This window comes from Hyla sarda, chromosome 6 (assembly GCF_029499605.1).
Source record: "Hyla sarda isolate aHylSar1 chromosome 6, aHylSar1.hap1, whole genome shotgun sequence".
Classification (NCBI taxonomy): Eukaryota; Metazoa; Chordata; class Amphibia; order Anura; family Hylidae; genus Hyla; species Hyla sarda.
This window is the reverse complement of record NC_079194.1, coordinates 78,219,655-78,240,949: the sequence shown is the minus strand read 5'-3', so window position 1 is coordinate 78,240,949 and position 21,295 is coordinate 78,219,655. Positions and strand designations below refer to the sequence as shown.

The 21,295-nt window shown below is 41.6% G+C and overlaps 1 protein-coding gene across 1 annotated transcript in view; it reads left to right on the top strand.

The window, feature by feature from the left end:
• Positions 1–21,295, top strand: part of SYN2 (synapsin II) — a 193,953-nt gene that overhangs the window by 157,754 nt on the left and 14,904 nt on the right. The window contains exons 11-12 of the mRNA XM_056528113.1: positions 5,742–5,802; positions 20,158–20,356. Of these exons, the coding sequence (XP_056384088.1) occupies positions 5,742–5,802; positions 20,158–20,356 (260 nt within the window). The remainder of the gene's footprint in view (positions 1–5,741; positions 5,803–20,157; positions 20,357–21,295) is intronic.

Below are 21,295 nucleotides of genomic sequence, written 5' to 3'. Positions count from 1 at the left end.
ATCCTTTGGATAGGGGATTAATTGTTTTGCACCACAGTACTCCATTAAAGGGGTACTCCAGGGAAGTAAAGAAAAAAAAATTCCCCAAAGCCACCACAATACCTGTTCTGTGTCCCCTGTAGTTATCCTTGGGGTTTTGGCAGCTCCTTTGGCCCCTGATGTCTCCTAAATACTTTTTCCTTATTTGCAGCACAGACTACAACTCCCAGAAGTCAGTGCAGCTCTGTGTAATGGCTGCCAGCCAATTGCTTTCACTATCTGTGTGCATGCTAACACTGCAGCTCACACACTGTTCATGTCTTTTCTTTCAGACTATCCCTCCCCAGCAATAAATCTTGCTATGCTCTGAATGGCAGCAGTCAGTGATTCGATTTTCAGCAGCTATGTGCTCAGTTGTGACTGAGAATCTTCACTGCTCTTCTCTCACAGCTCACATGCTTTCACACAGGGAAGGGAGGGGAGGGGAGGTGTGGGTGTGCAGCCAGTGCTCTAGACCAAACGGAAATCAGACAGAAATCAGGTGGTGTTTTCCTGAATGGTGGGGGCTAGTCTCAGTGAGGGGTTTACACCAAGACAAGGTGGATTTGAGAATTACGTTTTTCTCTCATTTCCTGCCTGTAAGTGACAGCTGAAAGATGGAAACTACTCTATATAGCTAATAAATGATATTTAGACAAATACATAAGTTGGTGAGAGGGAAAGGATAGGCTATGGGTTTAGTTCCCCAGAAGTACCCCTTTAACTAGAGACCTTTAGTAAATCAATGGAGCCCTTAAAGGTATGGAAAACATGGTACAATTGGTGGCATAATCTGCAACACCATCATGCAATCTGACATGAGAAATGTGTGTTTTATCTGATTAGCTGATTATCGGGACTCTTGCATCCGCATTCAGACTGTTGTAATGGTATATCTTCTGTATGTACTGTGTGCATTTCTTTGGCTTTTGACAATTGCCTTAATGCACCAAACCATGTGACCTGTAAATGTTTAGAAGCCAAAAGTAGCCCCAAAACCAAAAGTTTAAATTGATCTCATATAACATGAATCTGAACCTGAAGTTCCATCTGAGGGCAGATTTTTTTTTACATAGATTGATTTCCTACCATATATGGCGTACCAGTTCAAACATTTCATATAAAATGCAGGCACATATGTACTTTTTGATCAATAGACTAAAACTGCCATATAGTGCCAAATAATACCTAATGAAATGCCCACACAATACTGCCAAAACCCAAATAATACCTCTATGTAATGTCCACACAATACTGCCAATGCCCAAATAATACCTTTATACAATGATTAACTGTAAATGCTCCACTGTCATGTTGCTCCTGACTAGAGATGAGCGAACTTACAGTAAATTCGATTTGTCACGAACTTCTCGGCTCGGCAGTTGATGACTTTTCCTGCATGAATTAGTTCAGCTTTCAGGTGCTCCAGTGGGCTGGAAAAGGTGGCTACAGTCCTAGGAGACTCTTTCCTAGGAATGTATCCACCTTTTCCAGCCCACGGGAGCACCTGAAGGCTGAACTAATTTACGCAGGATAAGTCATCAACTGCCGAGCCAAGAAGTTCGTGACGAATCGAATTTACTGTAAGTTCGCTCATCTCTACTCCTGAGGATCCAATCCTTGGGAGAACCCTAAGAAATAAAACCCCTGGACCATTGCCCCAGTTTGCCATCCACATTACCGATTCCACAAACTCAACACAAAATATTGAAAATGTGTCTAGTTTTTGGGTAGTTTTAGAAAACTAGGTACATGGGCCCTAGTTGACAGATGACAACCCTATAATCAAGTATAATAATGTGGCACTCCTCTTTTGGTACAAGTAGAAAATATTTATTATGCAATCCAAATATGCAGAGGAATGTTTCGGTCAAATTAGACCTGAAGGTCTAATTTGACCGAAACATTACTTTGTATATTTGGATTGCATAATAAATATTTTCTACTTGTACCAAAAGTTGAGTGCCACATTATTATACTTGATTGTACATACACTTTGGGACCCTACCTGGGCACCCACTCAATTGGAGAGTGCCATATTCTTTCTACTGCTAGACAACCCCTAAAAGTAAAAACATGACAGATCTGCTATGAGCATTTCCAAAAACAGTTTCTTTCAGTTGGGGTATTCTGGGGATTATTATTCTAAATAATTCTGCTCAGGCTGCTGTAAGAAAAAAAATAAAAACTATACTCACCTTTTCTACTACCTCCCCACTGCTAACATTCTGACAGATCCCAGTCCCCCTGCATAGCAGTTCCTGGGGTCAGCATATGGAATTGTTTGCTCAGACAATCAGTGGCAGGTGTAGTATATCGCTGTGGCCTCTGATTGGCTGAGAGGATCATTTGTCATGCCAGTCCCGATCCCAGGATGTTCAATGCAGCGGTACTATACTTGGAAATGACGGCAGTGGTGGGAGCAGGGAAGGTGGGTATATGTTTTTTATATATATATATATATATATATATATATATATATATATATATATAAATATGTAAAATAGGATACAGCACACCACAGATGCAATCAAGGTGATGGTTTATTCCATTACGTGCAACGTAATGGAATAAACCATCACCTTGATTGCATCTGTGGTGTGCTGTATCCTATTTTACATATTTGGATAAAGGAACCGGTGGACCCAGGCTCCAATGATGCGAGCACCCGGTATCTGTTTCCAGCGAATGCTGCTTGATGTGCTGCTTATATTTGGATTTTATATATATATATATATATATATATATATATATATATATATATTTTTTTTTTTTTTTTTTTTTTTTTTTTACAGCAGCCTGAGCAGAATTATTTAGAAAAAATACTCCCCAGAATATCCCAACTGAAAGAAACAGTTTTTGCAAATGCTCATAGTATTTATTTATATGCCCGATTGTGTTTTAAATGTATTTATTAATGTTGAATTTTCCATTGAATTCAATGATTCAAAAAACATTTTTTTGCAATTTTCCAATTCACAACGTGGATGCGATTTTGTAACATCTGGAGGCTGCAGTTCTCATCATATTCAGAATCTTGTGAAATGTTTTATGGCTCATGAATCTTTGTTGCCTTTCATTTTATATCCTTCTAAGACATCATGGACAAGGTAAATAAAACCTGGCAAGAGTCCTCAGAACTTGTAAAGGGAACCTTTTATTCCCGTCCATAGAAAGTTCTCTGGTGAGATGCTGGCTACTGAGTAACCTGCTCCTGTAAATAGTGAGCTTAAACATCCAGCGCGGGATGGCTATTTCATATTACTAGATGTCGTAAAAAAAGGATTTAGATGCGACACGGTATATTTAGTGTAGTTAATGACTAGCACAATGTTTGCTGTTGGATGGCGCTACTGTTCTGCCATGCATTTATATTCTTGGGAAGGTAATCATAATTTAATGATACTCTGATACTGTTCATGAGCAAACAGACTGCACTGTCTCCTCACCAGCTAAAGTCCAGCGCGGCTCATGCACTGGCTGAACTTTGATGCGTTCCTGTTTCCTCCTGTACACACAGCTCAATAACATGTCCGGCACTAGTGACATATTTCTGAAGCTATGGTGCTAACTCTAATGCAGAATGTTTTTCTTCTACTGCCCATCAATGTAATATCCCGTACGAGGAGTACTGTGTAAGAGAAGAGCTGAGAAGGGCAGGAGATTGGGGGGGGGGGGTGTCGGACTCCCCCGCGATCAGACACTTACAGTATACCCTATCCTTTAGATAGAGGATAAATTGTCCTACGCCACAGTACTCCTTTAAATCTTTTTAGCAGTTTCCCATATAATCCTTCACCGGTTACTGGGCAAAAATGTTTATCATCTGGAATTTATCAACTGCAAAATTGGATGCGCAGTGTTTTTGTCATGTAATTTTGCGCTATTTTAATGTTGAATGGATATGCATGAAACAGGAATTACCGTATTTTTCCCCATATAAGACGCTCCGGCATATAAGACTATAAGACGCACCCAATTTTAAAGGAGGAAAATCTAGAAAAAAAAGATTCTGAACCAAATACAATCTAAAGTATAGGACAGTGATCTTCAACCTGCGGACCTCCAGATGTTGCAAAACTACAACTCCTAGCATGCCCGGACAGCCGTTGGCTGTCCGGGCATGCCAGGAGTTGTAGTTTTGCAACATCCGGAGGTCCGCAGGTTGAAGACCACTGGTATAGGAGGTAATACTCACGTGTCCCAGCTGCTCAGGATCCCTCACTGCTCGTCACCGCTGCCCTGGATGTCGCCCTCAATCACTGTAGCCGCGTCCCCGGGTGTCTCCATCGCTCCGGAACGTCTCTGCTGCCCGGTATCCTCGCTCTCTGTCGCCGCCATCATGTCACTACCCACGCCTCTCCTATTGGATGACAGGATGGCGTGCGCGACGACGTGATGACAACGAAGGAGAGCAGACACCGAGGAGGCAGGTAAGGTCCCTCCCGGTGTCATGTAAGCTGTTCGGGACGCCGCGATTTCACCACGGCCCGACTGAGTTCGGGTTAGTATCACTTTCGCTTCAGACGCGGCTGTGTCCTGTATTAGCCGCTGGTCCCGGCCGTTAATGGCCGCAGGGACCGACCCGATAGGACAAGGTTTTAATGTGTATTTGCCGTATAAGACACACCAACTTCCCCCCACACACAGTTTTGGGGAAGAAAAAGTGTGTCTTATACGGCGAAAAATACGGTATCATGGAAGATGCAGGCCTGACATTACAATGCACTCAGGGCTAGGGAACTCCTCAAACTTCCTAATTTGCATACTTACATTTTGGGAATTGATGCATGGATTACAAAATAGTAAAGATCATTGTCATTAGCACCACCCACACTGTAAGCCTCTACCTGCAGGTTAAGGGTGGGTGCCACTGTTGACAGATTCCCTTTAAGACTGCCATTCCTCACAGTGTCCTGTGCCCCATATTGTTTAAATGGCAGAGGCGTTCTCATACACCCACATCACTGCTTCAGTGGTCTTGTGCTGTATACCGACAGGTAGGGCCAAAGTGGTGGCTGGTGGGGATTAAAGTCTCCTGGTAGTTTCAAAGAACGTCTGACATATCACAGAGACGTCAAAGAAAAAATTCTGCGGTGGTCTCAGTGCGGAATCCACCACAGATCAGAAGAAAAAGCAGTGAGAAATTTTCAGTAGTGCACTTCACTCCCTGTCTTGCAGGGATCTCTGTCCTGCAGCCCAATAAACTCATACTACATGTTTCTCTGTTCCTTCTCTTGATCTGTCAGGGTCTCAATACTCCAATCAATCAAAACTTTTGACTTTTTCTCTGTGAAAAATCTTACAGCAGCTAATAAATCACAAGAAACCTGGATTTCCATCACTAACGGGTCTATTCACACAGCAGAATTTTTGCTTGTGGAATTCCGCCTCAAATTAAAGCCCATAGACTTCTATGGGATTCCAAACTCCCATTCACACTTCTGAATTTCTGCTTGTGAAATTCCGCAAGCAGAAATTCAGAAGTGTGAATGGGAGTGCGGAATCCCATAGAAGTCTATGAGTTTTAATTTGAGGCGGAAATTCAGAAGTGTGAATGGGAGTGCGGAATCCCATAGAAGTCTATGGGTTTTAATTTGAGGCAGAATTCTGCAAGCAGAAATTCTGCCGTGTGAATAGACCCTAAGCCATACATGTATTCCCTGTTGGTGGAGTCTAGATGTGTGTAAATCTGATGGTTGTTTCTCATTTTTGTTTTTCAGAGCGGAACGATGAAAGAATCTGAGCAGAGCAAGATTCCAGCACAACGACCTCCACCTCAAGGTTGTTTGCAGTACATTCTCGACTGTAATGGCGTTTCAGTAGGACCAAAACCAGTCCAGGCTGTGTGAGGGGGTGATGAAGAGGGGTTCTAGCCAAAAAGAAAACAAAAAATGTTGTGCAGTATTTGCCATGTTTCAGTGCTGACCTGGACTGTGTTTTTCTATGCAGTGTCACCTCCTTCAGTCTAGTCTTTCCCTCTCTATGTTCTCGCCTGTGACGCTATCTTATCTTTTTCTCTGTTTGTGGTTCAGAGCTGATGTTACCAGTATACCCAGAATTGTGCCTCTTTCAAGTCCAACCTGTTTATTATAACTGATTTCTTTTTTATTTTAATTTTTTCCTTTTTTTACGTATTGTGGGGAATAACTCCTAACTCGAGTTTCAGACCTCGGACTATACATGGAGTGTATGTGTGTATGTAGTGTGGACACGTGACCTGGAGATCACTTGCATGATCCAATCAGGAAGAGCATTGAGTTTAAATCCAGGTTTTATCTAAATTGGTGAATTCCGGGGCTACTTTTTTTTTGTAATTTTATAGATTTTGCTGTCATTGTTAGCATGAGTAGACTTAGTAAACATGGACTTTAGTACCGTCTGTTCTGTGATTCCATAAAACTTCATTCTCATGCGGAGGTGTGAATTCAGTACTTTTTAGCATTCTTGTGTAAATGTGATTTGCACGCCATATGGATAGGCCACTAGTGCAATATTTGTGGTGAAGTGTGATATGTTTCATTGTAGTCCACTTACTCAGTCCTGGCTTTTGTGGCTTACTAAGAGCACAGAACAAGTGACTGAACAACATAACTTATATCTATGGAGTTGTGCAGATCACCTTCCTTCTCCACATAGCTGCTTACTTATACCTTGTTCTTGTCGTCAGTCTGAGATGTAAATACTACAGAGAAGCTTGGAGTATGTTCCTTGACTTATTAATATACATGTATCTCTCAATAGCCATAATATGTGATGTGAGTCTCACATTGATTTATAGCCTAGCACTACCCAAAGAGGCAATAGGCAATCATGCTGTGCTTAAGCATTTTTATGGGTACAACAGTTATTGCCTTCATTCTTATGTTGATCCAAAGATCATAGTCTATTAGATTGGGTCAGCTACCTATGGATAGACTCCCTTCAGTGGGAGGAAGTGTACCATATACAGAATAGATATGATGGAGATATATTTATACTTTATATTAGTAAACCCATTTTCTTATTTAGAAATACAAGATGTAATACTGAGCTTTATGCTGTTAGTATGGAAGGTCCTTCACCAGCTTTAGTTGTTTGGCTCAGCAGAGGCATCACCATACTTGTATCCGGTTACTTGTGTGGTCTCTAAAATCCATATGACATGTGTTCCAGATGACTGTGTTAGTCACCGTTGTTATAATGCAAGATATCTGCGGAACCTGAAGGACCTGTTCTTATTGGCAGAGGGGCTTTTATAAAGCTTGTGACCTTACATCATAAGTTGGCCATACATGTTGGATGATTTTGATGGATCAACTAACCATTTAATGTGTATGGAGGTGTCCATACTCTCTTGCGATGGCAGATGTTGTGTGTGTTGGATTATAAGGGAGATAAGCCACTGCTGAACATGTCTAAGAGAAGCTTATCCGGCCAAAACATTCATGTGTGTGTTTATAGGATCTAAAGGTATAGCTATCGGCCGAATGAATGTTCAGCACATAGACAATTTAGGTGTATGGCCAACTTTAGAACCTTTAATTGCGAGATAGGTTCCAACATTAACCCATTGGTTGGCTTGTTCTGTTTGAGTAGACAGTCTTCAGTATCGCATACTGGCTTTCACTAGTCCCACTAGTTCTGTCTTTTCTTTGAGGGGGTTGTATGGGGTTAGAAAAAAAATGGTTATTTGGTTTCTTCCACAAAAAGTGCCACTCTTGTTCATTGCATGTGTCTGTTTTTGCAACTCAGCTTCATAAGGCCAAATTATCTTTAAAAGGGGTATTCCTCATTTAGAAAAATAAAATAAGTTGGTGGAGTAGTGAAAAAATAGAAAAAAAGCTATACTTAACTACCCTTGGTCCCCTGCAGCTCCCATTTAGCTCCTTCCGGTCCCCTGATCTCCTGTCTTCTTCCTGCCTCCAAGATGAGAGCTCGGTGCAGGACCTTCCCACTCAGCCAATTACTGTCCACAATGGGTGTCCAATCTTAGCCATGACTTGGGAAGCAGGCAGGTCCAGCCCGAGCTCTCGTCTCGGAACGGTCGTCTCAGAAGGTTGGGGGGACCGGAAGGGGCTGAGGGAGATCGGGGGTAGGTAGGTATAGATATATTTTTTAGGTTTTTCCAGGTCCCAGCAACATTCATTTCCAAATTCTGGAATACCCCTTTAACACAAATTGAAAAATCCACTTACCGGCATCTGAATCTAGGACAAAAAAAATTCTATTTGTAATAAATGGCACAGCCATTGGGCATTAGCCACCATGTTTTTAATCTCATACAGCCCTCTAAAGCCTTGAAACATGTTTTTATTTTTTATTTGTTGGACATTTTACGAATTGCAGCCTACTTGTCATACTTATCTCACTAACTCTGTGTCACAACTGTTGTGTTAACCATTTACCCCATTGTCTTCTACATACCAACTTGTGTCCTTTCCCTTTTTATTATGTCTGTATTTGTGTTCTACTGCCCCAGTTATAAGCCCATCTGTCTAAAATAGCATTATCCAAGGGCTGACATCACCGAACGTCATTAGACATCATTGATCATGACAGACTATTAAGTCTATTGCACTTTACCAGCTGTGAAAGTGTTCACTACTGAATTCCAAGGAAGTTGAGAAGTGATAATGGGGGCTTGAGGAATACAATTGTTAGCGCTCATTGTACAGCAAAGATCATCTCTTGTCATTTTGTGTCAAAGTGCAGCTAAAATGTAGTGATTGTAGATTCACAACAGCCTTACTGGCTTCCAGTTTCTTACATGTCACATACACTGGTCATCATTCAGTAGATACTTACCTATAATGTTTCCAGTTGGTGCATGCAGATATGTGTGGGTCCCACCGCTTGAGTCTCATTTTGTGTACGCAGTGTGACAGCAGGAATGGGTTAAGCCAACATAGGAAGCCAATAAGGGGTTAACTCTGTTTCTATTATACACAAATATGTTAAATGCCGCTAGTAACATTTGACATTACTATATATTTTTGGCATGTAAGCATGTTTCAGTGCAATGTTGTGGGAAACGGGTCAGTTGTCTTAAAATGTTGATTTCATGTATTTGTTTTAATTTTTTTTCTGTTGCTGTTTGTTAGAATTTTTATTTTGTACAAAGCCAGTTATGTGGCACAGAGTACATGATGGATGTTTGACTGCAGTGATTTATGTGAAATATTTTGTACAGCTTAATGTGCAATAAAGGAACTAACATCTGCCTTCAGTGTATGGTTTTTGGATCTAAACATCAAAGCAAAATGGAATATGCATTGCAGCAAATCTAGGATGGTGACAAAGAGAGATTTACAACAAATCCCTCACGTATGCTTTCATGTAATTGTGGTACAATATTATTTCTACATATATCATTAATATGGCGCTGTTGGAAGATACAATGCAGTAGCACTTGGAGTCACGGTCTTATGGGTCTATGTCCAGCTTTTCTGCCAATGGTCGTAAAGTCAATTCTTTTATGCTATTAAAAAAAAGATTTCCATGTAAAATTGAGCCAGGAATGATGAAAAAGGTCAGATTTGATGATGAATATATTGTTTGCCTAATAGAGTTATGTCCAAGCAATGTTTCTCTGTTCAATATGGCTGTGGCCATATATTGGCAGACTGGATGGAAAAAAAAGGGGGCTTCCTATATTGACAGGGAGGGAACTGATTCAGTGTTTAGAAAGGTTCAAACTAACCTAAACTCCATTGATGTCAGCATATAAAATGTCTCATTGGCACCTTTCTTTAATGGGAACCTGTTATCTCTTCCATTGGGGGGTGGTCTCCAGCAACTTCTCCTTGCCCCACCAGCCTTGATTGATAGATCTCTCTCTGAGTATAGAAAGATATCTGTCACTCAATGCAGGTGGAGCAGGCAGAAGACATTAGGGACTGCCCTGATGACCCGTGCTTTAGCAGGAAAGTGATGACAGGTTCCGTGTATAGTTTAGTATATAGTATAGGCTTCTTGCAATGCATTTGAAAAAACTCCAGACCCTTCCACTTTTTGTTATGTTGCAGTCTTGTGCTAAAATTAAAAATAAAATATATATTTTTTCCCATCATTCTGCACTGAGATTGTGAAATTGTAGATTTTTTGCACATTTACTAAAAAGAAGAAACTAAAATTTGGCATGGACAAAAGTATGCACATCCGTTTGCTATGACACTTAAAATGTATCTCTGGGGGCCTCCAATTTCTGTTGATCATCTTTAAGATGTTTCTACACAGTTTATTGGACATGATTTGAAAAGACTAAACCTGGTCTATATAAGTTCTCATACTTGACAACGCATCTGAGAATAAAGCAAGCCATGAGAGGGTAGGAACCACCTGTAGATTGTGAGGAGGCACAGATCTGGAAAAGTGTACAACAAATCTGCTACACTGAAAGCTCCCAAGAGCATAGTGGCTTCCATAATTCTTGAGTGAAAGAAGTGTGGAAAAAACAGGACTTTTCACAGAGCTGGGCGTCCCACCAAACTAAGTCATGGGGGCCGATTCTTGGTAAGAGAGATGAAGAACCCAATAGTCACTATGGTCCTATGGTCATTATGGTCTAAAGATCCTGTGTGCAGATGGAAATTCAACCATCACTGCAATACTTCATCAATCTGGGCTTCATGGCAGAATGACCGGAAAATGTTTCCTCTCAGTAAATGACATATGAAACATGCCTGGAGTATGAGAAATCACATAAAGGACTCTGTAAGATAAAAGATTCTCTATGAAACAGAGAATGAACTTTTTGACCTTAATTCTAGGCGTCATGTCTTGATAAAACCAGGCACTGCTCATCACCTGCCCAGTACTACAGTCATGGCCGTAAATGTTGGCACCCCTGAAATTTTTCTAGAAAATGAAGTATTTCTCACAGAAAAGGATTGCAGTAACACATGTTTTGCTATACACATGTTTATTCCCTTTGTGCGTATTGGAACTAAACCAAAAAAGGGAGGAAAAAATGCAAATTGGACATAATGTCACACCAAACTCCAAAAATGGGCTGAACAAAATTATTGTCTCCCTTTCAAAATTGTGGAAAAATAAGATTGTTTCAAGATGCTCCTTTAAACTCACCTGGGGCAAGTAACAGTTGTGGGCAATATTAAAAAAAAATCACACCTGAAAGCAGATAAAAAGGAGAGAAGTTCACTTAGTATTTGCATTGTGTGTCTGTGGGTGCCACACTAAGCATGGATAACAGAAAGAGGAGAAGAGAACTCTCTGAGGAATTGAGAACCAAAATTGTGGAAAAATATCAACAATCTCAAGCTTACAAGTCCCTCTCCAGAGATCTAGATTTGCCTTTGTCCACAGTGCGCAACATTATCAAGAAGTTAGCAACCCATGGCACTGTAGCTAATCTCCCTAGGTGTGGACAAGAGAAAAATTTATGAAAGGTGTCAACGCAGGAGGGTGGATAAGCAGCCCCAAACAAGTCCCACAGATATTCAAGCTGTCCTGCAGGCTCAGGGAGCATCAGTGTCAGCACAAACTTTTAAATTAAATGAAACACTATGGAAGGAGACCCAGGAGGACCCCACTGCTGACACAGACATAAAAAAAGTAAAGACTACATTTTGCCAAAATGAACTTGAGTAATCCAAAATCCTTCTGGGGAAACGTCTTGTGGACAGATGAGACCAAGATAGAGCTTTTTGGTAAAGCATATCATTCTACTGTTTACAGTACCTACATTGAAATATGGTAGAGGTTCAATGATGTTTTGGGATTGTTTTGCTGCCTCTGGCACTGGGTGCCTGAATGTCTGCAAGGCATCATGAACTCTGAGGAATACCAACGGATTTTGGGTCGCACTGTACAGTCCAGTGTCAGAAAGCTGGGTTTGCGTCCGAGATCTTGGGTCTTCCAGCAGGACAATGACCCCAAACATATGTCAAAAAGCCCCCAGAAATGGATGGCAACAAAGCTCCGGAGAGTTCTGAAGTGGCAGCAATGAGTCCCGATCTAAATTCCATTGAACACCTGTGGAGAGATCTTAAAATTGTTGTTGGGAAAAGGCGCACTTTTAATAGGAGAGACCTGGAGCAGTTTGCAAAGGAAGAGTGGTCCAACATTCTGGCTGAGAGGTGTAAGAAGCTTATTGATGGTTATAGGAAGCGACTGATTTCAGTTATTTTTTTCCTAAGGGTGTGCAACCAAATATTAAGTTAAGGGTGCCAATAATTTTGTCCAAAACATGTGTTACTGTAATCCTTTTCTGTGAGAAATACTTAATTTTCTGAAAAACTTCAGGGATGCCAACATTTACGGCCATGACCGTATCTCTACAGTAAAGCATGGTGGTGGCAGCATCATGCTGTGGGGTTGTTTTTCAGCAGCTCTCACCGGGAGACTGGTTAAGGGAAAGCTGAATGGAAGAAAGTAGAGGGATATTCTTAATGAAAGCCTGAGCTGATCCAGTGCGCTGTGGAGCTCAGACAGGGCTTCCAACAAAACAATGACCCTAAGCACGCAGCCAAGACAACACAGAAGTGGCTTTGGGAATATGCTTCAGTGGCCCAACAGAGCCCTGTCTGGAACCCAATAAAACATTTCTGGAGAGACCTGAAAATTGCTTCCACCGATGGTTCCCATATAACCTGACAGGGCTTGAGATAATCTGTAGAGAAGAATGGCAGAAAATCCCCAAATCCAGGGCCACAACGTAACAAAATGTGAAAGGGTCTTTCCGAGTACATTGTATACACATTAGATAAGCACCAGCTAAATTTTGATCAATCATCTCACACACTTTCATAATTCCGCCATTATAGTCATTGTTCATGATTACACACCATCCAACTTGTCTTAAGCATTTGGCCCCCTGATATATATGGGTCGAACAGTGCCAAATAGACATTACGGCGTCAGTTGGCAAATCTAAGGTTATCTTTGTTTCCTTCCTAAATATAATTTTGAAAATTGTTAACCACCATTTTTCTTATCTGAGGTGCATATCTGGTTGATATTGGTTTTTCCAACTTATTTCAAACCCTTCACTGTAAAATTGTTCATGTTATTCCATAAATACCATTATACTTTGAATTAGCCAAATGAAAATTGGTATAACAGTAGATCATCTGATACAATGAACATGGGCAATTGTATTCCTCATCTTCCATGCATGCTTCAGAGTCATTTTATGGACTGACAGTTTGAATCATTAATATTTTTACAAGGCAAAAATATTCCGAATAAGTGGTACTCAAACCATACAAACTGTACCAACGTGTTTGTCAAATGATGCTGCCATGATGATGAGTCAGGTAATTCCATGTTGGCTTTAGAGGGTGAACGAGCATCTCTGGAAATCTCTGTGATATCTAATAATGGAGTCAGTAAGGTATGCTGGTAAATCTATGTCTGTATACAATGCGACAGTATGCTGCAGATGCTTGCTACAAGTGGTAAGGCATTCACAAGTGTGAACCAGTATAAACATGAAGCCTCTTTAGACAGATGATCACTGGGGGTGTCAGGAGTTGGACCCTCTACGATCTAATATTGATGGCTTATTCTAATGATGAGCCATCAATTTTTAAAATCTGGATTACCCTTTCAATGGGCACACAAGGTACAGTTCCACTTTATAACCAAACATATCTCTGTTCTGTTCAGTTCTTTTTGATGAAGTTATTATTGGAGGTAGAAGAGTGTTATTGCATCAAGGGGAAATGTAGAGTGCAGGAAATAGCAACAAGGCACTCTGCACTCTAGGCAATCAAATTTACACAACATTTCAGTCCTTGGACCTTCAGCAGACACTGATTGACAAAGGTACTGTAGAAGATGGGAGTGACAATGATTTGTGAGCTCTGGAGCCCCCCAGCACTCTCAGCTATGTCACTCCTTAAGCACTAACCTCAGCAATGTTAAGAAGGACCAGTAAGAATAATTGGAGCACTTTCCACGCATGCACGTTGCTGCTCCATGCAGTTAGGGGACATTTGTCCTCCACACTCAGAATTACTGGAGCTCCCAGCGATCAGACCTCCACCAATCAACTGTTTATATCCAGTCCACAGGATCTTGGGATAACCCCTTAAATAAATTCATATAAACTAGAATAAAGTATACGTTTGTCAGGATTTGGTCTACCGTAATCTCATGTAGGACCTAGGGTTTCACCAAATGCTGAAATGTAATCGTTGTTTGCTTACTTTAGGTTAAGTATTTATTTTATTTTTTGTTTATAAGAAACATTTTCTACTTTCAACTCATGAAACTGTGGAATTGGCCTAAAGCCACAAGTCGTCTGAAAGAGCATTTCACATAGAATAAGCAGTAACATTTATTCCCCAGAGATAACCACTACTACTGCTATCCGTAGTGATATTGAATGCAGTAATACTCTGTAATAGTTTGTGTATCGATGCCTTACATTTCTGACAACCTGACAATTGGATATATGAAAGTAGACTGTAAATATTTTTATGGAAGGTATGTAGAAGTTGTAAGGCCCCTAATGTGAGTATATTTTCCGTTTTAATAGTGACTACTTCTGTCTGTGCCAGGTCTTCTGGGTGCTGGGCCACTCATTATCCAACATTTCTAAGTCTTTGGTCACTTTCCTCCAGTATTTGACAGACCAGACCATTTCAACAATATGTATCAGATCACTCCTGCCTTTTCACCAATATGTATTAGTATGTACCAGTATGTACTCCTTCTTTTCCATCAGTGTGTAAGAGCACTCCTTCTTTTTCACCAGTGTGTGTCAGACCACTCCTTCTTTTCCACCAGTGTGTGCCAGACCACTCCTTCTTTTCCACCAGTGTGTGCCAGACCACTCCTTCTTTTCCACCAGTGTGTGCCAGACCACTCCTTCTTTTCCACCAGTGTGTGTCAGACCACTCCTTCTTTTCCACCAGTGTGTGCCAGACCACTCCTTCTTTTCCACCAGTGTGTGCCAGACCACTCCTTCTTTTCCACCAGTGTGTGTCAGACCACTCCTTCTTTTCCACCAGTGTGTGCCAGACCACTCCTTCTTTTCCACCAGTGTGTGTCAGACCACTCCTTCTTTTCCATCAGTGTGTATCAGACCACTCCTTCTTTTCCACAGTGTGTGCCAGACCACTCCTTCTTTTCCACCAGTGTGTGTCAGACCACTCCTTCTTTTCCATCAGTGTGTATCAGACCACTCCTTCTTTTCCACCAGTGTGTGTCAGACCAGTCCTTCTTTTCCACCAGTGTGTGCCAGACCACTCCTTCTGTTTCACCAGTGTGTGCCAGACCTCTCCTTCTGATTCACCAGTATGTATAAGACCACTAAATGTTTTTCACTAGTATGTATAAGACCACACTTTCCTTTTCACAAGTATATCAGGCCAATTTCCTTTTCACCAATGTCAGACTACACCTTGTTCTTTTTGTTCTTCTGTGTGTCGACCACTAATTTCCATAAGCTTTTCTTTGTACTATGCCAAAGTTCTGTGTGTGCTAAACCACATGCGGCTCAGCTATTTACCTGGACGACTTCTTCTCCAGGTCTACTTTGTACAAGACCAGTCTTTTCCATCCTATGCTGTATGCAGCTTCTCTCGATTCTGTGCCAAATAACTCCTTCTTTAGATCGTATAGGTTCCAGACTAAACCTTTATCAGATTTCCCAGTTTATATATGCACCACAATTTTTTCCACCCACAATCTTACTTTTTGCTTAAAGGGGTACTCTGGCCCTAAGACATCTTATCCCCTATCCAAAGCATAGGGGATAAGATGTCTGATTGTGCAATCTCTTATGCACACCCACCTGTCTCAGCTGCACGAAGCGATGACCGCTCCGTGTCTGAAGCCTCACTACCACCAGAGTATCGTGATGTCACCACTCCGCCCTCTTGTGACACCCCGCCCCACCCCCTCAATGTAAGTCTATGGGAGGGGGCGTGATGACCATACTATTACACATGGTTTCAGTACATATTTGCGCTTTCCCTTTTTAATTCCTACAGTACCAATAATTGAATAACTCTGAATGCTATTGTGTGCTCCAGTGCCAATACAATCTTTATTATGTCATGAATATAACCAGGTTACCAAGCATGTTTGTTGCCCTAAAGTTTTGGCAACATGGGGTATGTTATGGTGCAAAATGTTATAAAATGCATTATAAATAGCATGGATCCGAAGAAGGTAAGTTACATACAACTGCATTATCCTTATGATTTAACTATTTGTCTGGTGTTTCGTGTTTTTTATTTATTTATTTTTTTATTAATGTGTTCTGGATTTTTCTCTAATCTGCATTGATAGTAAAATTCTTGAGATGTTATTCTAAAAATAGTCCTAAAGACCAGACTAATGGCATCCTATTGATCTGTCAGTCATACTGTCATTTCTGGATTATACCGGCGCAGGGGGAAACTAGTTTAGTAAATCGCAGAATCAGCAGCAGCTTGCTCAGACCACATGCAGACGCTTGATATCAGCCACAATGTTCTGCTAAACTGAGGAAGCAGAAAAGCTTCACATATTGCCTTTTCACAGATCTGCTGATCAGCTTACTAATGCATTTCACAATTCTGTACTAAATATATGTGAACTGCCTGCAAATATGGGATGTCAGCCAGGGTCATGCCATAATATAATACCTTGAATCATACACCATGAGAGGTACAATATTCTGTAATATCTGACCCTAGATTAGTCAGGAACAAATATCATGACATATTATGGAACTACTCTAATTATAGTCTCAATTTTGAACATACTAGTGTAGCAGGGCTGAATGTTACATTTAACTCTTTAATTTACTGTATTTGTGGTCAGCGATTGCACTGATTGGTTTAGCCAGAAATGTGTGTAACTCCCCAGATAACAAAAACCCAAGTTGTGGTTGTAATTAGGGATCGACCGATTATCGGTTTGGCCGATATTATCGGCTGATAATCACGATTTTGGACATTATTGGTTTTCGGTAATTACCTTGCCGATAATGCCCCGCCTTCCCGGCCAGAGACCACCGCCACCGCCGCTGCCCCATTGCTTCCCCCATCTCCGGATTTATAATTACTTGTTCCTGGGGTCCGCGCTACTTCTGACTCCTGCGATGTCCTGCGGCGTCCTGTGCGCTGCGCAATGACGAGTGACATCATCAACGCAACGTCACCGTCAGTGCGCACAGTGATAGCTCTGGACGACGCCGGAGTCAGAAGTAGCGCGGACCCTGGGCCCCGAGAGCAGGTAATTATAAAACCAGGGATGGGGGAGGCAATGGGGCAGCGGTGGTGGTTGGACTAGGGAGGACCCCAGGACAGGAAGCGGGAGAGAAGCATGCGGCAGCAGCAGTCTCTAGCCCCACAAAAGCCGCTGAAGTTCATTGATTTAAAGTGTCCACTTTAAATCATTGATCTGCAGGGCCCCGGGGGGGGTTGTGGTGGGTGTAATAGCCGATAACTTATACTGGATATATCGGTATCGGCCCTAAAAAATCGATATCGGTCGATACCTAGTTGTAATCTCAGGTCTTTCTCTAGTATAGTGTTAATATATATGTAGTGTTTATATCAAAAGGGGCTCTGTCTACTTAGAAGGGTCCCATAACAATCCCTTGCTGGGATCCCAAGTGATCAGTGTTAGTCTGTGGGGTAAGTTTGCAGTAAGTGTTCACGTTCTCTGCAGCGCTAACGCAGGGGAATTTCAGCATTACACAGTGCCCATTCAGTTCAATGAGTTGACTGTGTAACACAGGTCAGGTCCTCCAGAGTCAGAGACTCTTTGTTACCAGTCTCCAATTTGACTAAGTGATTGATACCTAGTACTGACCTCTTATAAGTATAGGTACTTTTGGGCCTCCTCAGAGTCCAGAACACTGCGGCAGCAGCAAGCTCAGCCCCTCCTATAGTTATGTGCCCTATAGGTCCAGAAATCATTGGATCCAGGTATAACTTCACTGTGTATAGTATGTGTTGGCCTAGGGACCAGTGTACCCCTATGGTGTCACCATGTCTTTTTTCTTTTTAGACACATCTCATGTGCTGAAGAACATTATGTCAGGTATAGTCAAAAAGCACAGGAGGCACCAATATTCAGGTCACCATACTCCTTTATTAATGGGAATGAGACTAGCAAACCACAAGTGGACTTATATGTACGGAAATAGAAAATAGGTTTGGCAATTTTCCCTGCAGTGCAAACCACACAAAGAAGCATCCTTAAAACGCAAATGAAATACAAGTCATTATATTGCCATTCTGTGTGTAAGTCCACTGCTAAACAACACATTCTACTGATCATCCAAAAGGGCTTAAACAGTGCATTACAAGATGACCTTGAAGGGGTACACCGCTGCTCAGCGTTTGGAACAAACTGTTCCAAACGCTGGAGCCGACGCCTGGAGCTTGTGATGTCATAGCTCCACCCCCTCATGACATCACGCCCGCCCACTCAATGCAAGTCTATGTGAGGGGGCGTGACATCCATCACACCCCCTCCATAGACCTGCATTGAGGGGGCGGGGCATGATGGGGCTATGATGTCACGAGCTCCCAGCTTAAAATTCCACTGCATCTGCCATTACCATCCCTCTGACATCCCTCTGAACAATAAAATGCCCTAGCAGGGTATGAGTGAGTTCAAACTGGTTTAAACCAAGCAAGATGTTTAAAGGGGTACTCCGGTGGAAAACTTTTTTTTTTTTTTTTTTTTTTAATCAACTGGTGCCAGAAAGTCAAACAGATTTGTAAATTACTTCTATAAAAAAGATCTTAATCCTTCCAGTACTTATTAGCTGCTGAATACTACAGAGGAAATTCTTTTCTTTTTTGGAACACAGAGCTCTCTGCTGACATCATGACCACAGTGCTCTCTGCTGACATTTCTGTCCATTTTAAGAACTGTGCAGAGTAGGAGAAAATCCCCCAAAGCAAACATCTGCTGCTCTGGACAGTTCCTAAAATGGACAGAGATATCAGCAGAGAGCACTGTGGTCATGATGTCAGCAGAGAGCTCTGTGTTCCAAAAATAAAATAATTTCCTCTGTAGTATTCAGCAGCTAATAAGTACTGGAGGGATTAAGATTTTTTAAGAGAAGTAATTTACAAATCTGTTTAACTTTCTGGTACCAATTGATTAAAAAAGAAAAAAGTTTTCCACCGGAGTACCCCTTTAAGTGTGTTGTAGAGGCAAGACCCAGTGTCTGTTTGGACCAGACCAGACCATTATTTTTTGGTCACTGAGTGTATATCGTAATTTCCTCAGCTTCTCCAGGTGGTGGGTACATGCAGCCAAAATGTTACCAATTAAAGGGGTATTCTGCAGTTTTGGAAACTGCCGGGCTTCCGAGATGGGGAAGTCATTCATTTCTACGGGAGGGGTGTAACGGCCGCAACGCCCCCTCCCATAGACATGAATGGAGGGGGCGTGGCGTGACGTCACGTCCCCGTCTCAGAAGCCTGGCAGTTTCCGAAACTGCAGATGCAGCTACGCAAAGAATGCGGGCTGCTGCCGGGAGATCGCGGTGGTCCCAGCGGCGGGCCCCCCGCGATCAGACTATCCAAAGGATAGGGGATAAGATGCTTTTGCCCGGAATACCCCTTTAATGCTGAAGATTTGAAGTTCTGTTTCTTAAAAATCTGGATTGTTTTCCCAGTGGGTGTGATTGTTTGATACTTATACTCATGTCCTTTCAGTACTTTACTTGGACTCTGATCTCTTTCATCAATGGATGATTTTATGTCATCTATTTACTGTGCTTTACAACACAGAGCTCTATATTTATACCCGGGCAATGACCACTGCTCAGAACCATATGAAAAGATCTATTATCTTTAGGGCTGAGATAAGATATTGTGCTTGTTAGATTTTGTGAAGGCATACTAAAGGATCATTACCAGACCTTCACATCTCTTCCATTGTATTTACTGTCATGAAGTCACAGAAATCCATCCAGTAACGTATGACAGGATGATGTGCCAAGGAATTGTATCATCAGGACAACACCAATAGCCCTTATGTATTTGTAGACTGTTATATTGTGCAATCTGAAATAAAAGGGCTATTTTGGTTGTATGTCCATAAAGATTGCATCACATTAACACACATATTTTTGCTTTGTCAATTTGCCATTGCCGCACTATAAACCTACTGGAATAGATAAATCCTGTACATTCTTTTAACAATGTGAAGTTTTTCTTGTACTTAACTTAGGGGGCCCATTGCAACCCCAAGGATTAGAATCTGATAATCTGCCCCCACATGGTGTGGACAAGCAAACGCCTTCAGGTCAAGTTCTCCTTCCACAGAATGAACCATCATCTGTAGGACACACATCATCTTCTGTCAGCAGCGAGGAGCCCCTGCCCAGCCGTCAGACGGAGCCCCCTCAAAAAACGCATCCACCGTTGAAGTAAGACCATACAGAATATGTATATATAAGTTGTGCATTAATACGCTTGGTTCTCAGAAGTAAACAGTATAAGGTTCTGTTCAGAGCCCATGTAGCTGATTCTGTCAAATAGCACTGCCTGCAGCACTGTTTCTTTTCCCTTGTCCAAATTTTATGACCAAATTTATTTGACAATGACCTCCAACAGATAGAAAAGAATACTATGCAACCCAAAAATCAGCATTGGATACTACTTAGATTAAAGGGGTAGACTGGCCAAAACTTTCCTATTAAAATATGGTCAGAGATTTTGTAAGTAAAATAAATAAATAAAAATTCTCTTTGATCTTCCTTGTTTCCGCACAGCTACCGGTTAAACGGAAGTCCACTATCTGCTGTCTGGCGCTTCTAGGTTCGGAAATGTGATAACACTGGCTTATCCAATCAGTGGGTGAGGCGGAACACCTCTGTGGCCGCTGATTGGTTAAGCTAGCGTGTGATGTTGCATCACCAAACTCGAAAGTTCAGACAGCGGGGAGCCAGTCCATTATACCGGTAGTGAGGCGGGAACAAGGAAGGTAAGAGAGCTCTTTTTTTTTATTTTATTTTTTTACTTGCAACCTCCCTGACCATATTTTAATAAGAAAGTTTGGTCTGGACAACCCATTCAATGACTTCTGAGCCTCATTGCAAATTTGCTATGCTCAAAATCTACACATAAAAGTTGATATACTAGCATCACATGCTGGCCATACATCTGTAGTAGCTGTCATCTGACAAGTATCTCCCCTGTTCACCCTATACACATTAATGCTTGGCTCGCCCAAGCGTTCATGTGTTCTGAATGGATAGAGGGGAGGTAAGCTGCTACCAAACCCTACAATTGGCAGCTTATCTTCCCGAAAACACAACAATCAAGCAGTTACATGCCAAACCCTTCTCTCCCCCAACATCTTCTTT